Source organism: Lupinus angustifolius, chromosome LG08 (genome assembly GCF_001865875.1).
Source record: "Lupinus angustifolius cultivar Tanjil chromosome LG08, LupAngTanjil_v1.0, whole genome shotgun sequence".
NCBI classification, from domain to species: Eukaryota; Viridiplantae; Streptophyta; class Magnoliopsida; order Fabales; family Fabaceae; genus Lupinus; species Lupinus angustifolius.
The window spans coordinates 14,659,660-14,674,029 of record NC_032016.1 but is presented as its reverse complement, the minus strand read 5'-3'; the positions used below and the strand labels follow the sequence as shown (position 1 = coordinate 14,674,029).

Genomic DNA, 14,370 nt, shown 5'->3' with positions numbered 1-14,370 from the left:
GAAAGCGACGTTAGATACCATCCTAGCAAGCAAAAAATTAATTATCCCACTTACACATGCCCAACGATAAGTTGGTAGTGGAAAAGATTTATCCCAATTTTTATATCACTCTATATCATCAATTTTGATTGGTTGAAAAAAATTAATTATTAAAAAAAATTAGTCAATCACACCTCTTGGAATATACTACCATATTTGACAAGAATGCATCCTTGCTTCCAGATCTATTTCATTTCCAAACTTATATTACTTAACTCAAGGTAGTCTTTGTAGCAATAGAGCAAAGTCCGAAGTAAAAAGCATTGACATTTTTCATTCGGTGTATATTTGGCATAGACGCATAGACACATTCACATCACAAAACAATGACAAAAATACTATTCATTTGATGTATACACACAGGCATTGAGACACAGTTCCAAATCACAGAAACTACAAAACAAGGACAAAAATACTAAACTTCAAGGCGAATCCACATTACAAAAATATTAACTAAAAAACTGACTCAGACACCATTAACAAAGATATCAACTTAAAAACTATATAGCAGTGCACCTTTATGCCCTTCAATCCACTTCTTCCATCTTACTCTCCTCTGCACCATCCTCTTCCAATGCAGGCATGTCAACATCATCCCCAACTGTTTCTTCCTCATCAATGCTAAGACCAAGCTTCAACATCCTATGGATCCTTGCAGCAAAGGTGTTTGGATCATCAAGGCTGAAACCAGAAGTCAATAGTGCTGTCTCAAACAGAAGCAATACAAGGTCCTTCACTGACTTATCATTCTTATCAGCTTCAGCCCTCTTCCTCAACTCCTCCATAATGCCATTTTCTGGGTTGATTTCCATGGTCTTCTTGCTGGACATGTAGCTGCCCATGCTGCTATCCCTCAATGCCTGAGCCTTCATGATCCTCTCCATGTTCGCAGTCCAACCGTACTCACCGGTCACTAAACAGCAGGGTGAATCAACAATTCTATCAGACACAACAACCTTCTCAACTTTGTCTCCCAGAATGTCCTTGATTGTCTTGCAGAGATCCTCAAATGACTTCTTTTTCTCCTCTTTCTTCTTTTTCTCTTCCTCTGTTTCATCATCCAACTTCAGTCCCTCCTTTGTAGCCGACACCAATTTCTTTCCATCATACTCCTTTAGTTGTCCAACAGCATACTCATCAATGGCATCCACCATGAACAGAACCTCATACCCCTTCTTCTTGAGCCTCTCCAAGAATGGAGAATTCTCCACAGCCTTTTTGCTCTCTCCAGTGATGTAGTAGATGTCTTTCTGACCCTCCTTCATTCTGGTAACATAGTCCTTCAAGCTAGTCAGCTCATCACCACTCTTTGTAGAGTGATATCTGAGCAAGTCAGACAATTTGGCTCTGTTCTGGCTATCCTCATGAATACCCAGCTTCAAATTCTTGGAGAAAGCATCATAGAACTTGTTATAATCTTCCTTATTCTCCGCAATCTCATTGAACATCTCAATGCACTTCTTCACAAGGTTCTTCCTGATCACCTTCAAGATCTTGTTCTGCTGCAATGTCTCACGGGAAATGTTGAGTGGCAAGTCATCAGAGTCAACAACACCTTTCACAAATCCAAGCCACTCGGGTATTAGCTCCTCGCAGTTATCCATGATGAAAACCCTCCGAACATAAAGCTTGATGTTGTTCATCTTCTTCCTCTTGTCGAACAAATCGAATGGCGCTCTTTTGGGAACAAATAGAATGGCCTTGAATTCAAGCTGACCCTCCACAGAGAAATGCTTCACTGCCAAATGGTCTTCCCAATCATTGGTGAGGCTCTTGTAAAATGAAGCATACTCATCCTTGGTTATTTCTTCCGGCTTTCGGAGCCAAATTGGTTTCTGCTTGTTGATGAGTTCCCACTCATGAGAAACCTCTTTAATCTTCTTCTTCTTCTTTGAATCTTTCTCCTTGTCTTCATCAATTTCCTCAACTGCACCTTCTTCCTCCTTCTTGGGCTCGTCATCTTCGTCATCACTGATCTCTTTCTCAGTTGTCTTCTCAGTCCACAAGTAAATTGGATAGCTAATGAATTCAGAGTGTTTCTTCACAAGATCCTTAATCCTTCTCTCCTCCAAGTATTCCAACTGTTACAATAAAAAATGATAATAAAGTATTGCTTAGTGAATTTTATATTCCAAACAATCTAATAAAATATTTATCAATGGAATCCAGTATTTGGGAGATGGGGCTAACATATTTCAACAAGACCAATTGTAACTTTTATTATTGTTGAACATTATGAATTCCTTTGTTTTATGTACCCAAAATACTTTTCAGGTTTATCTAAGGAAAATTAAGATTCTTAACACTCATACCAGCATTAAGATTCAACAATTACTAAAATACTTGTGATTGACGTATTCAGCGAGAACTTACAGTAAAATTACAAATTCCCTATCCATAGGAAACGTCTAAATTCAAAGCACAAAATCAATTAATTCAAACACATGATCCAAAAAAGTGTTTACTCTAAATGAAAATGCAGTGAAGTTGTTTAAGTTACCTGATCCTCCTTGAGGAAAAGGGTGATCTTGGTTCCTCGTCCAAGTTGTTCTCCATCAGTGTCCCTTGTGATTGTGAAGGACCCACCAGCCTGTGATTCCCAAATGTATTGTTCATCATCATTGTGCTTTGTAGTCACAATCACCTTCTCAGCAACAAGGTATGCTGAGTAAAATCCAACTCCAAATTGCCCAATCATGCTGACATCAGCACCCGCCTGCAATGCCTCCATGAATTCCTTCGTCCCAGATCTCGCAATTGTACCCAAATTGTTCACCAAATCTAGTAACAAACAAACACAAATTAAGATCATTCAAAACTCAACAAGCTCATGAGAATTAAGTGTTAAACAATCCACTGCACCCTTGCATAGAAATCACCAAATTAACAAAGAGTCTGTTTGCAAGTACGTTTTTAAAGGGTAATGGAAGAAAGGAAAAGACTTCAAAGCTATGAGATACACTTCCGAGATAGCTGTGAAGTCTTCAATTTCTCTTTCTCTCCGATACTCAACTCACAATCATATCATAACATTACAGTTTTTCACAATTGCGAGCAATTACAGTGAACACAATGCAACCAAGACAATCCATTACAGTAGTAGAATACGTTAAGTAATAATATATATATTTTTATAACTTAATATATATAGGGTGAATCTCAAGACAACAGAAGGTAAGACTGCCTACATCTATTATCCCCGAACCCGAAGCCTCGTGCGTTGGATCGGACTTTGGTTAAATATAAACTAAGTACCTGCTTTGGTCATTCCAATGCCGCTATCAATGATGGATAACGTTTTATTAGCCTTATCTGGAACAAGGCGAATGAAAAGCTCTGGCTGACCATCGAGCTTGCTCTTATCGGTTAAGCTCTCAAATCGAATCTTATCCAAAGCCTGAAAATGTCAAAACGAACTCCTGATCAGTTACTTATAACGTTACGAGAAACAAAAAAAAAGTGAAGGAATGAGAGAAGAGAATGTTACATCAGAAGAATTGCTTATGATTTCGCGAAGAAAGATCTCCTTGTTGGAGTAGAATGTATTGATTATGAGACTCAACAGTTGGTTGATTTCTGCTTGAAAAGCGAAGGTTTCCGCGTCGGCCATTGATAACGGAAAGCGGTTATTATTGTTGAAAGTTATAGAGAGAGAAGTGATTATTTTTTCGATGGAAGAGGAATGAGAATGAGTGGGGTTTATATATAGAGGAAAAGAACGTTAGTGGTGGGAGAAAAAACAAGTAGCTTCTGGAGTCTTGGGTTTCTGTTGAAATTAGAGTGGCGTGGGGGGGAGACGGCGTCGTTTTGGTTTTGAATGGATTGTGTCCAAAATCTTCCCTCTTGTCTTGGCGGGTGAAGGTTAAGACTGGAATGTTCGTTGCTATACCTGCCACGCAAAAAATAAAAAATTAGTTAGAAACTCAAATTGGCCTAAAAAATATTTTAAATCTAATTTTTTTTTGTACTACTAACAATATGTTATTACCATTTTCAGATAAAAAACTAATCTCTTTTAGTATATATGATTATCCTTTTCAACAAACGTCACACTTCTAGGAATCGAACTCTTACCATTTTGATCATTGTGAGGTCTAATGTGACACTATAATACTAGACCAAAATCTTATCATTCCAATTTAAAATTTTACTATAATTATATTAAGAATATCTAGAAAAAATATATATAAGGAAAATGTAATAAATTTTTATATTATTATTACATCATCCAATATTTATTTTTTATTATTATTGATTCTTTAATAAAGGTAATATAAATAAAATGAGTTGAAGTCTTACTATGACAATATATAAATATTGACTCTAAAGATATAATCATATAATAGTTTATTGGGGTTTCCCTTGTCAATAATTAACTGAATATATCTTTATAGTTCAACCTAATTATCTCATTAAATGATACATAGTCTTATTAAAATAAAATACAATGTAAAAACCAATATTAATATTAAAAAATAACCTGATGTCAATATAATTTGGTGGTAAAAATATAGAGGAAAATGAGAGTTATGGAGCTTGAGGTGATATTGTGAAGAGTTATGATGTTTGATAGAAAAATAAAAAGGATGAAAGAGATAAAGTTATGATAGGGTAAAAGGGGAAGTGGAAAAATTGGAAAAAAATAGCTAACAAAAAATAAATCAGACTATGATTTTGGAGCTTATACTTTTTTTTCAAAAAAAAAGTTGAGTTTATAATTTAATTTTGTTGTCAAATATACATAGTTTATATTTTCAGCTTATTTTTCAAAAAATAAGAATAAGGAACAAAATATAAATTGAACCAAACCTGCAATAAGAAGAGAATTTGTAGTCAATTTTTTATAGAAAGAATAGAGCTTCAAATTTAACTAAATTCTTGAGGCACTTGGACTAGGTTTCCTCGATTCCTCATGAATAAATATTAATATATTATTATTATATAAAAATTAGAATAAATTATCGATTTTTATTCGTTGATAAATTCTAATAGGTCCAAGCCAGGAGACAAGAACAATATGGTACAAATGCTATGTCTTCAATTCCTCATATGATATATTAGAGAATTTAGTAGCTCGTTTAATGTATATCAAATAGGGTCCTTGCAGACTTTGGGTGTTTATTCGAATGTCAAGACCAACCGAGCTAGATACAACATATAGAATAGGTACCCAAAAGGTCTCCATCAAAATGGATCACATGTATGTCGTGTTTTCCTTTACCCCGATAACATACGGGGGAAAATATAGCACTTATTGATATTTATCTTTTATCCAATTTAGTAACCAATTTGTTGATTGCTTCATCAAATAATATAAACCAACTGATACTTTCAGATATTAAAATATATATTTGCCTTACTAAAGAACACATGCATATATAAATAGAAACAAACATGAGCAAGAGCATTCCTTCCTAGGATCTTCAAAGTAACCAAAAACGCAATGAGGCATAGGCGTGACATAATGGAATGGTGACATTGATACAACAATTCTTACATGACAACATATGCTAATGAACTAATAAAAGCTTGGCGGGTAATTAAAGTTTGAACGAGGTGTTCGATAGAGTTTTTGCTCTAGCTTCAAATAGAAAGTTGATTGCGGTTCTTGGATTAATAATATATGGTGTGGGATATTAGGGTGTGTTTGCTTTACCCATTTTTTGTTTTCATTTTTATTGAAAATAGAAAATATGATTGAAAATATGTTTGTTAACTTATAAATGAAAACATTTTTTAAAAACATTTCCTAGAAATGCTGAAATTTTGGAAACATGGAAAAGTTGTTTCCACCATTTTCTCCTTGCATTCTGCAACACGTATGCCCTTCTAACTTCTGTTTTTATTGTGGATATTTCTTGTTGGCTTTTCTTCAGCCTCAACCAAGGTATGTCTCTTTCACGTTTTACTTATTTTCTCTTTTTCAACGTCCTACCAGACTACACAATATCTTTTCTCCTTCAATTTATGAAATTCTTACATTCTAATTTAAACCCACAAACTTGTTCATAAAAGTATTTAATCTTTCAAGCCATATGAAATTGGGTATCTCCGTGTTTTATGTTTGAGACTTTAGATTTCTATTTAGATTATAAAACATGAAATAGATTGAATTTGTTGTGTTGATCAAGTCATCTACTATATATTTATTTTAATTGATTTATGGGTTGCATATTATGTGTTTGGTTAAATGGCTAAATGAACTTTGTTAGATATTAGTCTTTCTTAATTGTTCATTTGTTATGATGTAACTACTCGTTTTGTTCTATTATAGTATATTGTATAGTGTAATGTTGTTGGCAACCATTTCTTTGTTTAATAAGGTTGCTTCCATATCATATATTCTACTTTAGTTACTATTTTAATGTTAACTTATTTTTTACTCATTCTTTCTTGGTTGAGATTCCCACTTTTCTGTTTGGTTCACATTTTGGTAAAACTATCTACTCAAAAATTGTTAAAAGAAATTGATTTGGAGTTAAGAAAACTTTTATTATAAACTAGTTTGGAAGAACATCTTCATAGTAGCAGTGGAAGACCATAATGAAATTGAGAGAATTTTTATAGACACTTTGTTCGTTAAATTAGGAGAATTTGCTTCTCATTACTTGTATATTTGCATTTTGTTCTTCTATCTGCAGTATCTCCATAAATCCAAATAATTATCATTAGACACCATAGACATTGGTGGAATTAAATGTAATTATAACTCTTGAGGATTAAATGAAACAGTACTTTTGTTTTTATTTAATTACATGAAAGTAATTTTATGGGCATGTGGTTTAGCATTGATGGGATTAAAAATTGAGAAGGGAGAGAACATGAATTGGACAATCCAAAATACAAAGACATTCATTGAAATAATTTATGGCCGAGTGAAAAAGAAACTATTGCAAGGATCAACATTTAAAACACCAGTTTGGGAAGATATAAACAATGAGTTGGTGAAAGTTACTGGAGAAAATTATGGTTTAGATAGACTTAAGCGAAAGTTTAACTACCTACGCCAACAACATCATGAATTTTCAACATTACTAGCTTGCATAGGAGTTACATGAGATTGTGAAGCTAATAAAGTGAATGCTCCAAAAGAAGTATGGTAAGAAATGTATAAAGTATATAAACTTTTACTTCAAATATTAAATAGTATCATTATCATTATGATAATATCTTAATTTTTTATTTGCATAGTATTAAAGGTTTTCAGTTATACTTTCCAGAAAGAAAGATCCTACAAACAGTTTAAGAGGCATGGATTTGAACACCACTATGATGTTGTTGGCTAGATATTCAATTCTAGAACTCAACTGGGAAATTAAGTCAAGCCTCTACTAGAGAGCCACCAACCTTAGATGAAAAGAAAGAAATAGAGGAAGACTTTCTTTCAAAAGGTGTGCATATTGATTATGATACTATTGATATTGATGGGGATGATTTACAAGAAATTAGAAGAAAAAACGAGTAATAGGATCTTCAAGGGAGCCTCGACACAAAGAGGCAAAGAATTCTAAAATAGACAAATTAGAAGCGGCCTTAGATAAATTGACTGATACAATAAGTATAAGGGCATAAGCTTCAAGAGTCAAGGCTAAGCCATATAAAGCATCAATCACTAGTCTAATGTTTGATACTTAATGTATAGAAAAATGTATGGAACTTCTTGACTCCATAGATGATGTTTTTAGTAAAATTTACAAGGCCGCATTGGTGAAGTTTGCAGAAAAGGTGTGGAGAAGCATGTTTTTTTATTATGTCGCCTTTAAGGAGGAAGGAATGGCTAGCATCTCTAGAGTAGTATTTATGCATTTTATTTAAGTGGTGACTTTATCTTTCATTTTAAGCATTTTATTTTCTTACTTAGATTTATAGCATTGGATTGGGGTTGACTTAATGTTATTGGTTAGATATTCAATTCATTAGATGGTAATGATATGGGTTTTATAGTTATTTCAATGTTATTTCTTGATTTCGTTTATTATAAATGTTTTATATTTTTTTATACTAGTAAATTTAACTATTTATTTGAGCAAGTAATTATGCCAACTATTTCTAGTACGAAATCAAGTGACTTGGATGATGATATTGAAGATTTAATTATAGTTTTGTTGATTATGGAATATGAGAAAAATTTTATTAGTAAGACAACATGCAAGACTTCTTTATTGACTAGCAAGATGTATACTCTTGAAGTTTTGGCTGGCCATGAAGCTAGATGTTATGAGAAATTTAGAATGAGAAAAAATGTGTTTTTGAATTTTTGTGAAACTTTAAAGGATATTGGAAATTTAAGTGACGGCAAAAAAGTATGTGTCGAAGAAGGAGTTGCAATATTCTTAATCATCATATGCCATAATATGCATCACCGAGTCGTTGTTGAACGCTTTCAACATTCTCTACAGACTGTAAGTGAATGGTTTAAAAGTTTTAAGAGTAGTTTGCAAGATGAGTAGAACAATCGTCATACTAAGAAATCAAACTACAACACATCCATATATAAGAGGAACCCATAAGTATTTCCCATATTTCAAGGTAAATATTTTTACTTTAAATAATTGATATATTATATTTATTTGTGTACTAAATTATTATTCATATTTTCAACTTAGAAACATATTGGTGCAATTGATGGCACACATGTATCTCCCTGGGCTCCAACATCAAAGCAAACAACATTTCGTGGAAGAAATATTTTGATAACACAAAATATATTGGCAGTGTGTAATTTTGACATGCTATTCACATTTGTTGATTCTGGTTAGGAAGGAACATCAAATGATTCAAGAATATTTTAAGATGCTTTAACTCCTGCAAATGATATTCCAAAACCCATCTGAGGTAAAAAAAATTCTTTCAATATCATTAATATTTTTTATTAGTTATAAGTTATTCAATAGGTATTCTATTTATTTTGCAGATCAATTTTATCTTTTTGATTCTGAATTTCCTATCATGTCTGGATATCTTGCTCCATTTTGAAAGACGAGATATCGTTTGCGAGATTTTCGTGATGGAGGGCGACCAAGAGGTAAACAAGAATTGTTCAATCATAGACACTCTTCGTTAAGGAATGTTATTGAGAGGTGTTTTGGAGTACTAAAAGCAAGATTCTCTATATTAAAGATGATGCCAAATTACGCTGTTAGAAGACAAAGGTTAATTCCTAACGCTTGTTGCACTATACATAACTTTATTAGATTGCAACACAGTGAAGATAGACTTTTTGGTCAATATTTTGGAGAAGATTTGATTGTTGATGATCAAGGATTAAACGTAAATCAACAAGGTATCAATATTGATACTCAACAAGCAACTGAAATGGCCGAAGTTCGTGACACTATTGCAACCCAAATTTGGGAAAGTTATCGTAGATCTTGAAAAACTTTATATATAATTGATAATTGTAGTTTTTTCCGTTGCATAGAACTTGAATTGTATTTCATAAGTAGTGTGGCTTAATATTATATCTTATTTTTCTTACTAAATAAATGTATTATTTATGATATGTTATATAAGTGTATGAGAGAATAATTTTAATAAAAAATGATTCAATAATAAAATGCTTTTAAACTTTACAGCAAATGTTGGTTTAAAAAAAAATTGTTTACATTTAAATTTTAACTTCACTAAAAATTGATGTTTACTTGTGAGAATATACAAAGTTAATCATATTTTTATTATTTATGAAATAGATGTTGTATTGAAAAAGCATAAAACAAACACATTTAATTGTTTCAATTTTCTGGAAACAAAAATATATCAAATGAAACCAAACATGAATTCTAATTTTCATTTCTTAAAAATGAAAACTATTTTCAAGAAATGAAAATAGAAAATGAAAATAGGAAATATTTTCACAAAGCAAACAGACCCTTAATTATCGCAATGAACTACTTGAGAGAGAAAATGAGTGGTTTATATAATCACTCGTGTAAGAGGAATAGATTGGATAAATGAGTGTATGTTTGGTTTCAGGCCGGGTTAGGACGGTTAAGGATTGTCCTTATCCAACACTAAATATTGGTTGAATCATTTTTTTGAACTCGGACCCGGCCCTAAACCTGAAGCTAACCCGACCCTAAATATCGACCGAGTCAATCTTTAAACCTGACCAGACCCTAGACCCGACTAAACATAATACACACTCATTTTAGATAAAGACTTCTCAATATTATTTATTATTATGAATATGTAATTTAACATATAAAATTATATATATGTATATATGTGTATATCATTAATCATGTATGTATGATAAAAACTAAATAATCAATGATACATTCAACCAAATGATACACATTTGAATAGAAACACATACAAACATGATGAGTGAATGACCATGGAACAAGACGGATCAGGTCATACTTGGTCCCTACCCGACTCTAAATATTGACCGAATCTATTTTTTGAACTCAACCCTGACCCTAGCCTCGACCCTATTCGGGCCCAATCGTGATCGAGCCGTGCCGGGTGAGCGGGTAGGGTCGGTCCGACTCACCCCTAATTTTAACTATTGAGTCGGCGAATTTACATGAAAATATTGGTAGAATTCTAAGGGTCAAAGTTTTAGAGAATGATTTTGTTTGTTGTGATATGGTCTATTAGGACTATGAGAAATAACCTTATCTTTTCTAACAAGGACGTGAGTCATATTTGTATTATGAATTTGATACAAGCTAGAACAGAATAGGTTTATTGCTAGAATATACTTAATTCTTTTTATTTTTGCTAATTGGTGTATTGATCTACTTATTGAATAAACATGTACTCTAAAAAGATTTCCTATTGATCTTGCTTGTATTGGTATACATTTCGCTTATGAAAAAAATCAAGTTTGGTACTTGCTCTTGAAGGAGGGCATGGTTGGATTGATCAGTGAGATGTTGGGATGAGAGAATAGAAGATAGAGCTTATTTTTGTGATAGAAGTGTCTTCTTACAAGGATCTCTAGTTCTCAATTAGGTATAAATGAAAAATAAATTCACATAACCACTCTAGTATTTTACATGAAGCCTATATGTTTTTTTCTCCTATGATATGATTCACCCAAATTCTATAATTGCCTTTTTGAGGGCATGTCCAAGGATTAGAGAATTAGGTGATTTTTATTAGGATGTTGATATGCTTTGTTATTGGTTTTTTATTTGGAGTGGAAAATGAAAGTTTTTTTTCTTTTAAGTGGCAAAAATGAAAGTCCTCTCAAAATTTATGTGACCCTTTACTACCTTGGAATAAGAAGACATGAAAGATTATGAAGCCTTTTACTTCACTTCTCCAACTTCACTTCTCCATATTTCCTTCCATTTTTTCACGTAATATCTTTCTCTCTATATGAATTTTTATTTTCTTGATCTTTCCAAAAACCTATATTTCTTTTGAGTTATATTTTAAAAAATAAAGGGAAATAAACTTTCAATGATACACTTATCCTTCTACATTAATGAAGAGTATTCTTACACATTTATTTTTCACTCTAGTTGGTCTTTTCATTTCTTTACTTTTTTCCTTGACTCTTCTCTTTCTGTAGGGTTGAAAACAGGTCAGACCATCTATCACGGACCTATTACCTAGCTTTAACAGGCTAGGTTAGACCATACATTTTTTGTAAAAAGATCAGACTCATACGTTTTGAAAAACCTATTTAGTTTAACAGACCAGACTTTAGGTCATCCAAAAAACCTATTAAGCCTAATAGCCGACCTATTTAGTTATATTATATGTAATAATGTTCATATTATACAATTTTAATATAAGTAACATTATTATATATGTAATTTTAATATAAAAATGTATGTAAAAATATAATTTAATTATAATGATCTAGTTAAAAGTATATATATTAACCTATTTAAGTATAGACATGATGACATATTTCAAAATAATATAATATAGTAGGCTTTTAAACAGGCTAACAGATCATGCCAGACTTTTAAACAGGTCAAGTGTAGACTTTATTTAAACATGCTAACAGATCTTGCCAGATTTTTAAACAGGTCAAGCGTAGACTTTATTTAAACAGGCTAACAGACAACAGACTAGGCCCAAGTTTCTACATACTATATAGATTTGGCCTGTTTAAGGCAAAGTCTGACTTGTTTCCAACTTATCTCTCTAGATCCTTCACCTCATAGCCCTAGGGATGGCAACAGGGCCGAACGAACACATGTAGTGCTTTTATGTACCCACACCCGCATTATTTACAGGTACCCGCACGAATAGTGGGTATTTGCGGTGTCGCGGCTCGATTTTTGGCTGCACGACTTTGTTTAGAGTCGCCACTACATTTTATAGTTAAAAATGTAGAAAAATCTTTTAAGCCCAATTACCTTCGGCTTTTGGATTTTTGATATCCAGGTTCGGGAGTCGGTTACAAGGTAGGGAATGTATTAGCACCCTACCTCCCCGCCTTAAGCGGTATCCTTCATTAAAATATATGACTTTATTATTATTATTATTATTATTATTTTATTAAATTATTTGATTAATTAACTAATTATTATGAAGAAAAAATTATTTATTTTTATTATTGTGTATGATAATATTGACTTTGATACTATGTACCCGTATTAAGGAGATCAAGGCTTACGTAGGTCTTTAGGTAGAAAAATATTTGTTGGTTTAGTGTATTTTAATTAAATAAAATATATTTTTTAGTCGAAAATATTTATTGTGCATGTTTATTTATTGTTGAAAAAAATGATAAAATTATTTTAATTATTTTTATACATTAAATATTAAAATTTCGGAAAATAACAAAATAAATAAAAATTATTATTTTTCTTTTAAAATGTTTTAGGCCTTTTTTGGGCCGGACAAAATTGAGTGTTCACAACTGCCATTCTTTACTTGTTGCTTACCTGATAGCAAGCAAACCGAGGTTTGAGAGATATCATGGTAAGTAACAAGTAAAGAAGTGAATGTTATTTTATCGAGGCTCAGAAAAGATTCATTAGAAAAGGTACCGAATTTTGATGAAGCAGATCAATGCTCTGCTAGTGGACTAGGGATTTGTTGAGGCAGTTCCCGCGTTTGCCGTGATGGACCAGTAATTTGTTGAGGCAGTTCCCCCGTTTGCCGTGATGGACCAGGGATTTGTTGAGGCAGTTCCCGCATTTGCCACGATTGTCCAGGGATTTGTTGAGGTAGTTCTCGCGCTTGTCTAACTAATTCAGGGATTTGTTGAGGCAGTTCTTGTGTTTACCTTGATCAACTAGGGTTTTGTTGAGGCAGTTCCTGCGTTTGCCGTGATGGACCAAGGATTTGATGAGGCAGTTCCCGTGCTTGCCTTGATGGACCAGGGATTTATTGAGGCAGTTCCAGCGTTTGCCATTATGGACCAGGGATTTGTTGAGGCAGTTCTCGCGTTTGTCGTGATGGACCAGGGATTTGTTGTGACAATTCCCATGCTTGTCTTGATGGACGAGTGATTTTTTGAGGCAGTTCCCGCGCTTGTCGTGATCGACCAGGGATTTGTTGAGGCAGTTCTCGCGTTTGCCATGATGGATCAGGGATTTGTTAAGGTAGTTCCCGTGCTTGCCTTGATGGACCAGGGATTTGTTGAGGCAGTTCTCGCGCTTGCCTTGATGGACCAGGGATTTGTTGAGGCAGTTCCCGCGCTTGCCGTGATGGACCAGGGATTTTTTGAGGTTGTAACACCGCGAATTTTACGATTTTGAATTATAAGAATTTATTAATATTTGTATTAATTATATATTCGAAAATGAATTTCTGGGAATTTTCGGTAAAGAATTAGACGAAACTCTAGTTGGGTTTTAGTCTTGTAATTTTATTTTCAATTGTTTCATAAATTTTGGTAATTTTCGGAGACAATCGGTTATGGACCACTGTCGAGGCCGAAATCCACCTCGTACGGCTCAAAAAGTGGTTTTTGAATTCCGTAACTCGGAATCGAATTCCGATCGCACCGTTGGCTTCGTAATTTCATTTCGAGTCAATATAGACCCTGAATACACCCATACCTATTTTCTAAATATTTTGCACTAGGAATGCCGAAATCCGAAATTCTAATCGGATATTACGATCGGGCGATTTATAATATACGATCGAATATTAGCCGATAATACTCGATCATGTTTATCGCACGTGTCCGTGAAGTGGTCGTTTTGTATTGGGATGCAAGATTTGCCTTTTCATAAAGCAAACCTCACATCACTCACCCTAATGTCATAGGAAATCATCATTAGCCACCCTAGGAGATTTGGTAATGATTTCCTATGGGGAAATCTGATTTCCTCCTCTCATTAAACACTCCTCACTCCACACTTCTCTCACTTTGGCATTTTCAAGAAGAGGTAAAAATCACTCTCTTCATTT

The 14,370-nt window shown here is 33.2% G+C and overlaps 1 protein-coding gene across 2 annotated transcripts in view; it reads right to left on the bottom strand.

Moving 5' to 3' along the window:
* The window catches only part of LOC109354865 (heat shock protein 83), a 31,438-nt gene continuing 17,417 nt past the window's right edge, over positions 350-14,370 (bottom strand). The window contains exons 1-4 of one of the 2 annotated variants that reach the window (XM_019597652.1): positions 3,527-3,664; positions 3,295-3,436; positions 2,540-2,820; positions 356-2,120 (exon numbers count right to left, since the gene is read on the bottom strand). In XM_019597652.1, coding sequence (XP_019453197.1) covers positions 567-2,120; positions 2,540-2,820; positions 3,295-3,436; positions 3,527-3,649 — 2,100 coding nt within the window. In that variant the 5' untranslated portion in view covers positions 3,650-3,664 and the 3' untranslated portion in view covers positions 356-566. Of the gene's footprint in view, positions 2,121-2,539; positions 2,821-3,294; positions 3,437-3,526; positions 3,665-14,370 lie in introns of those variants that run through there. The other variant, XM_019597653.1, reaches the window with a different exon arrangement.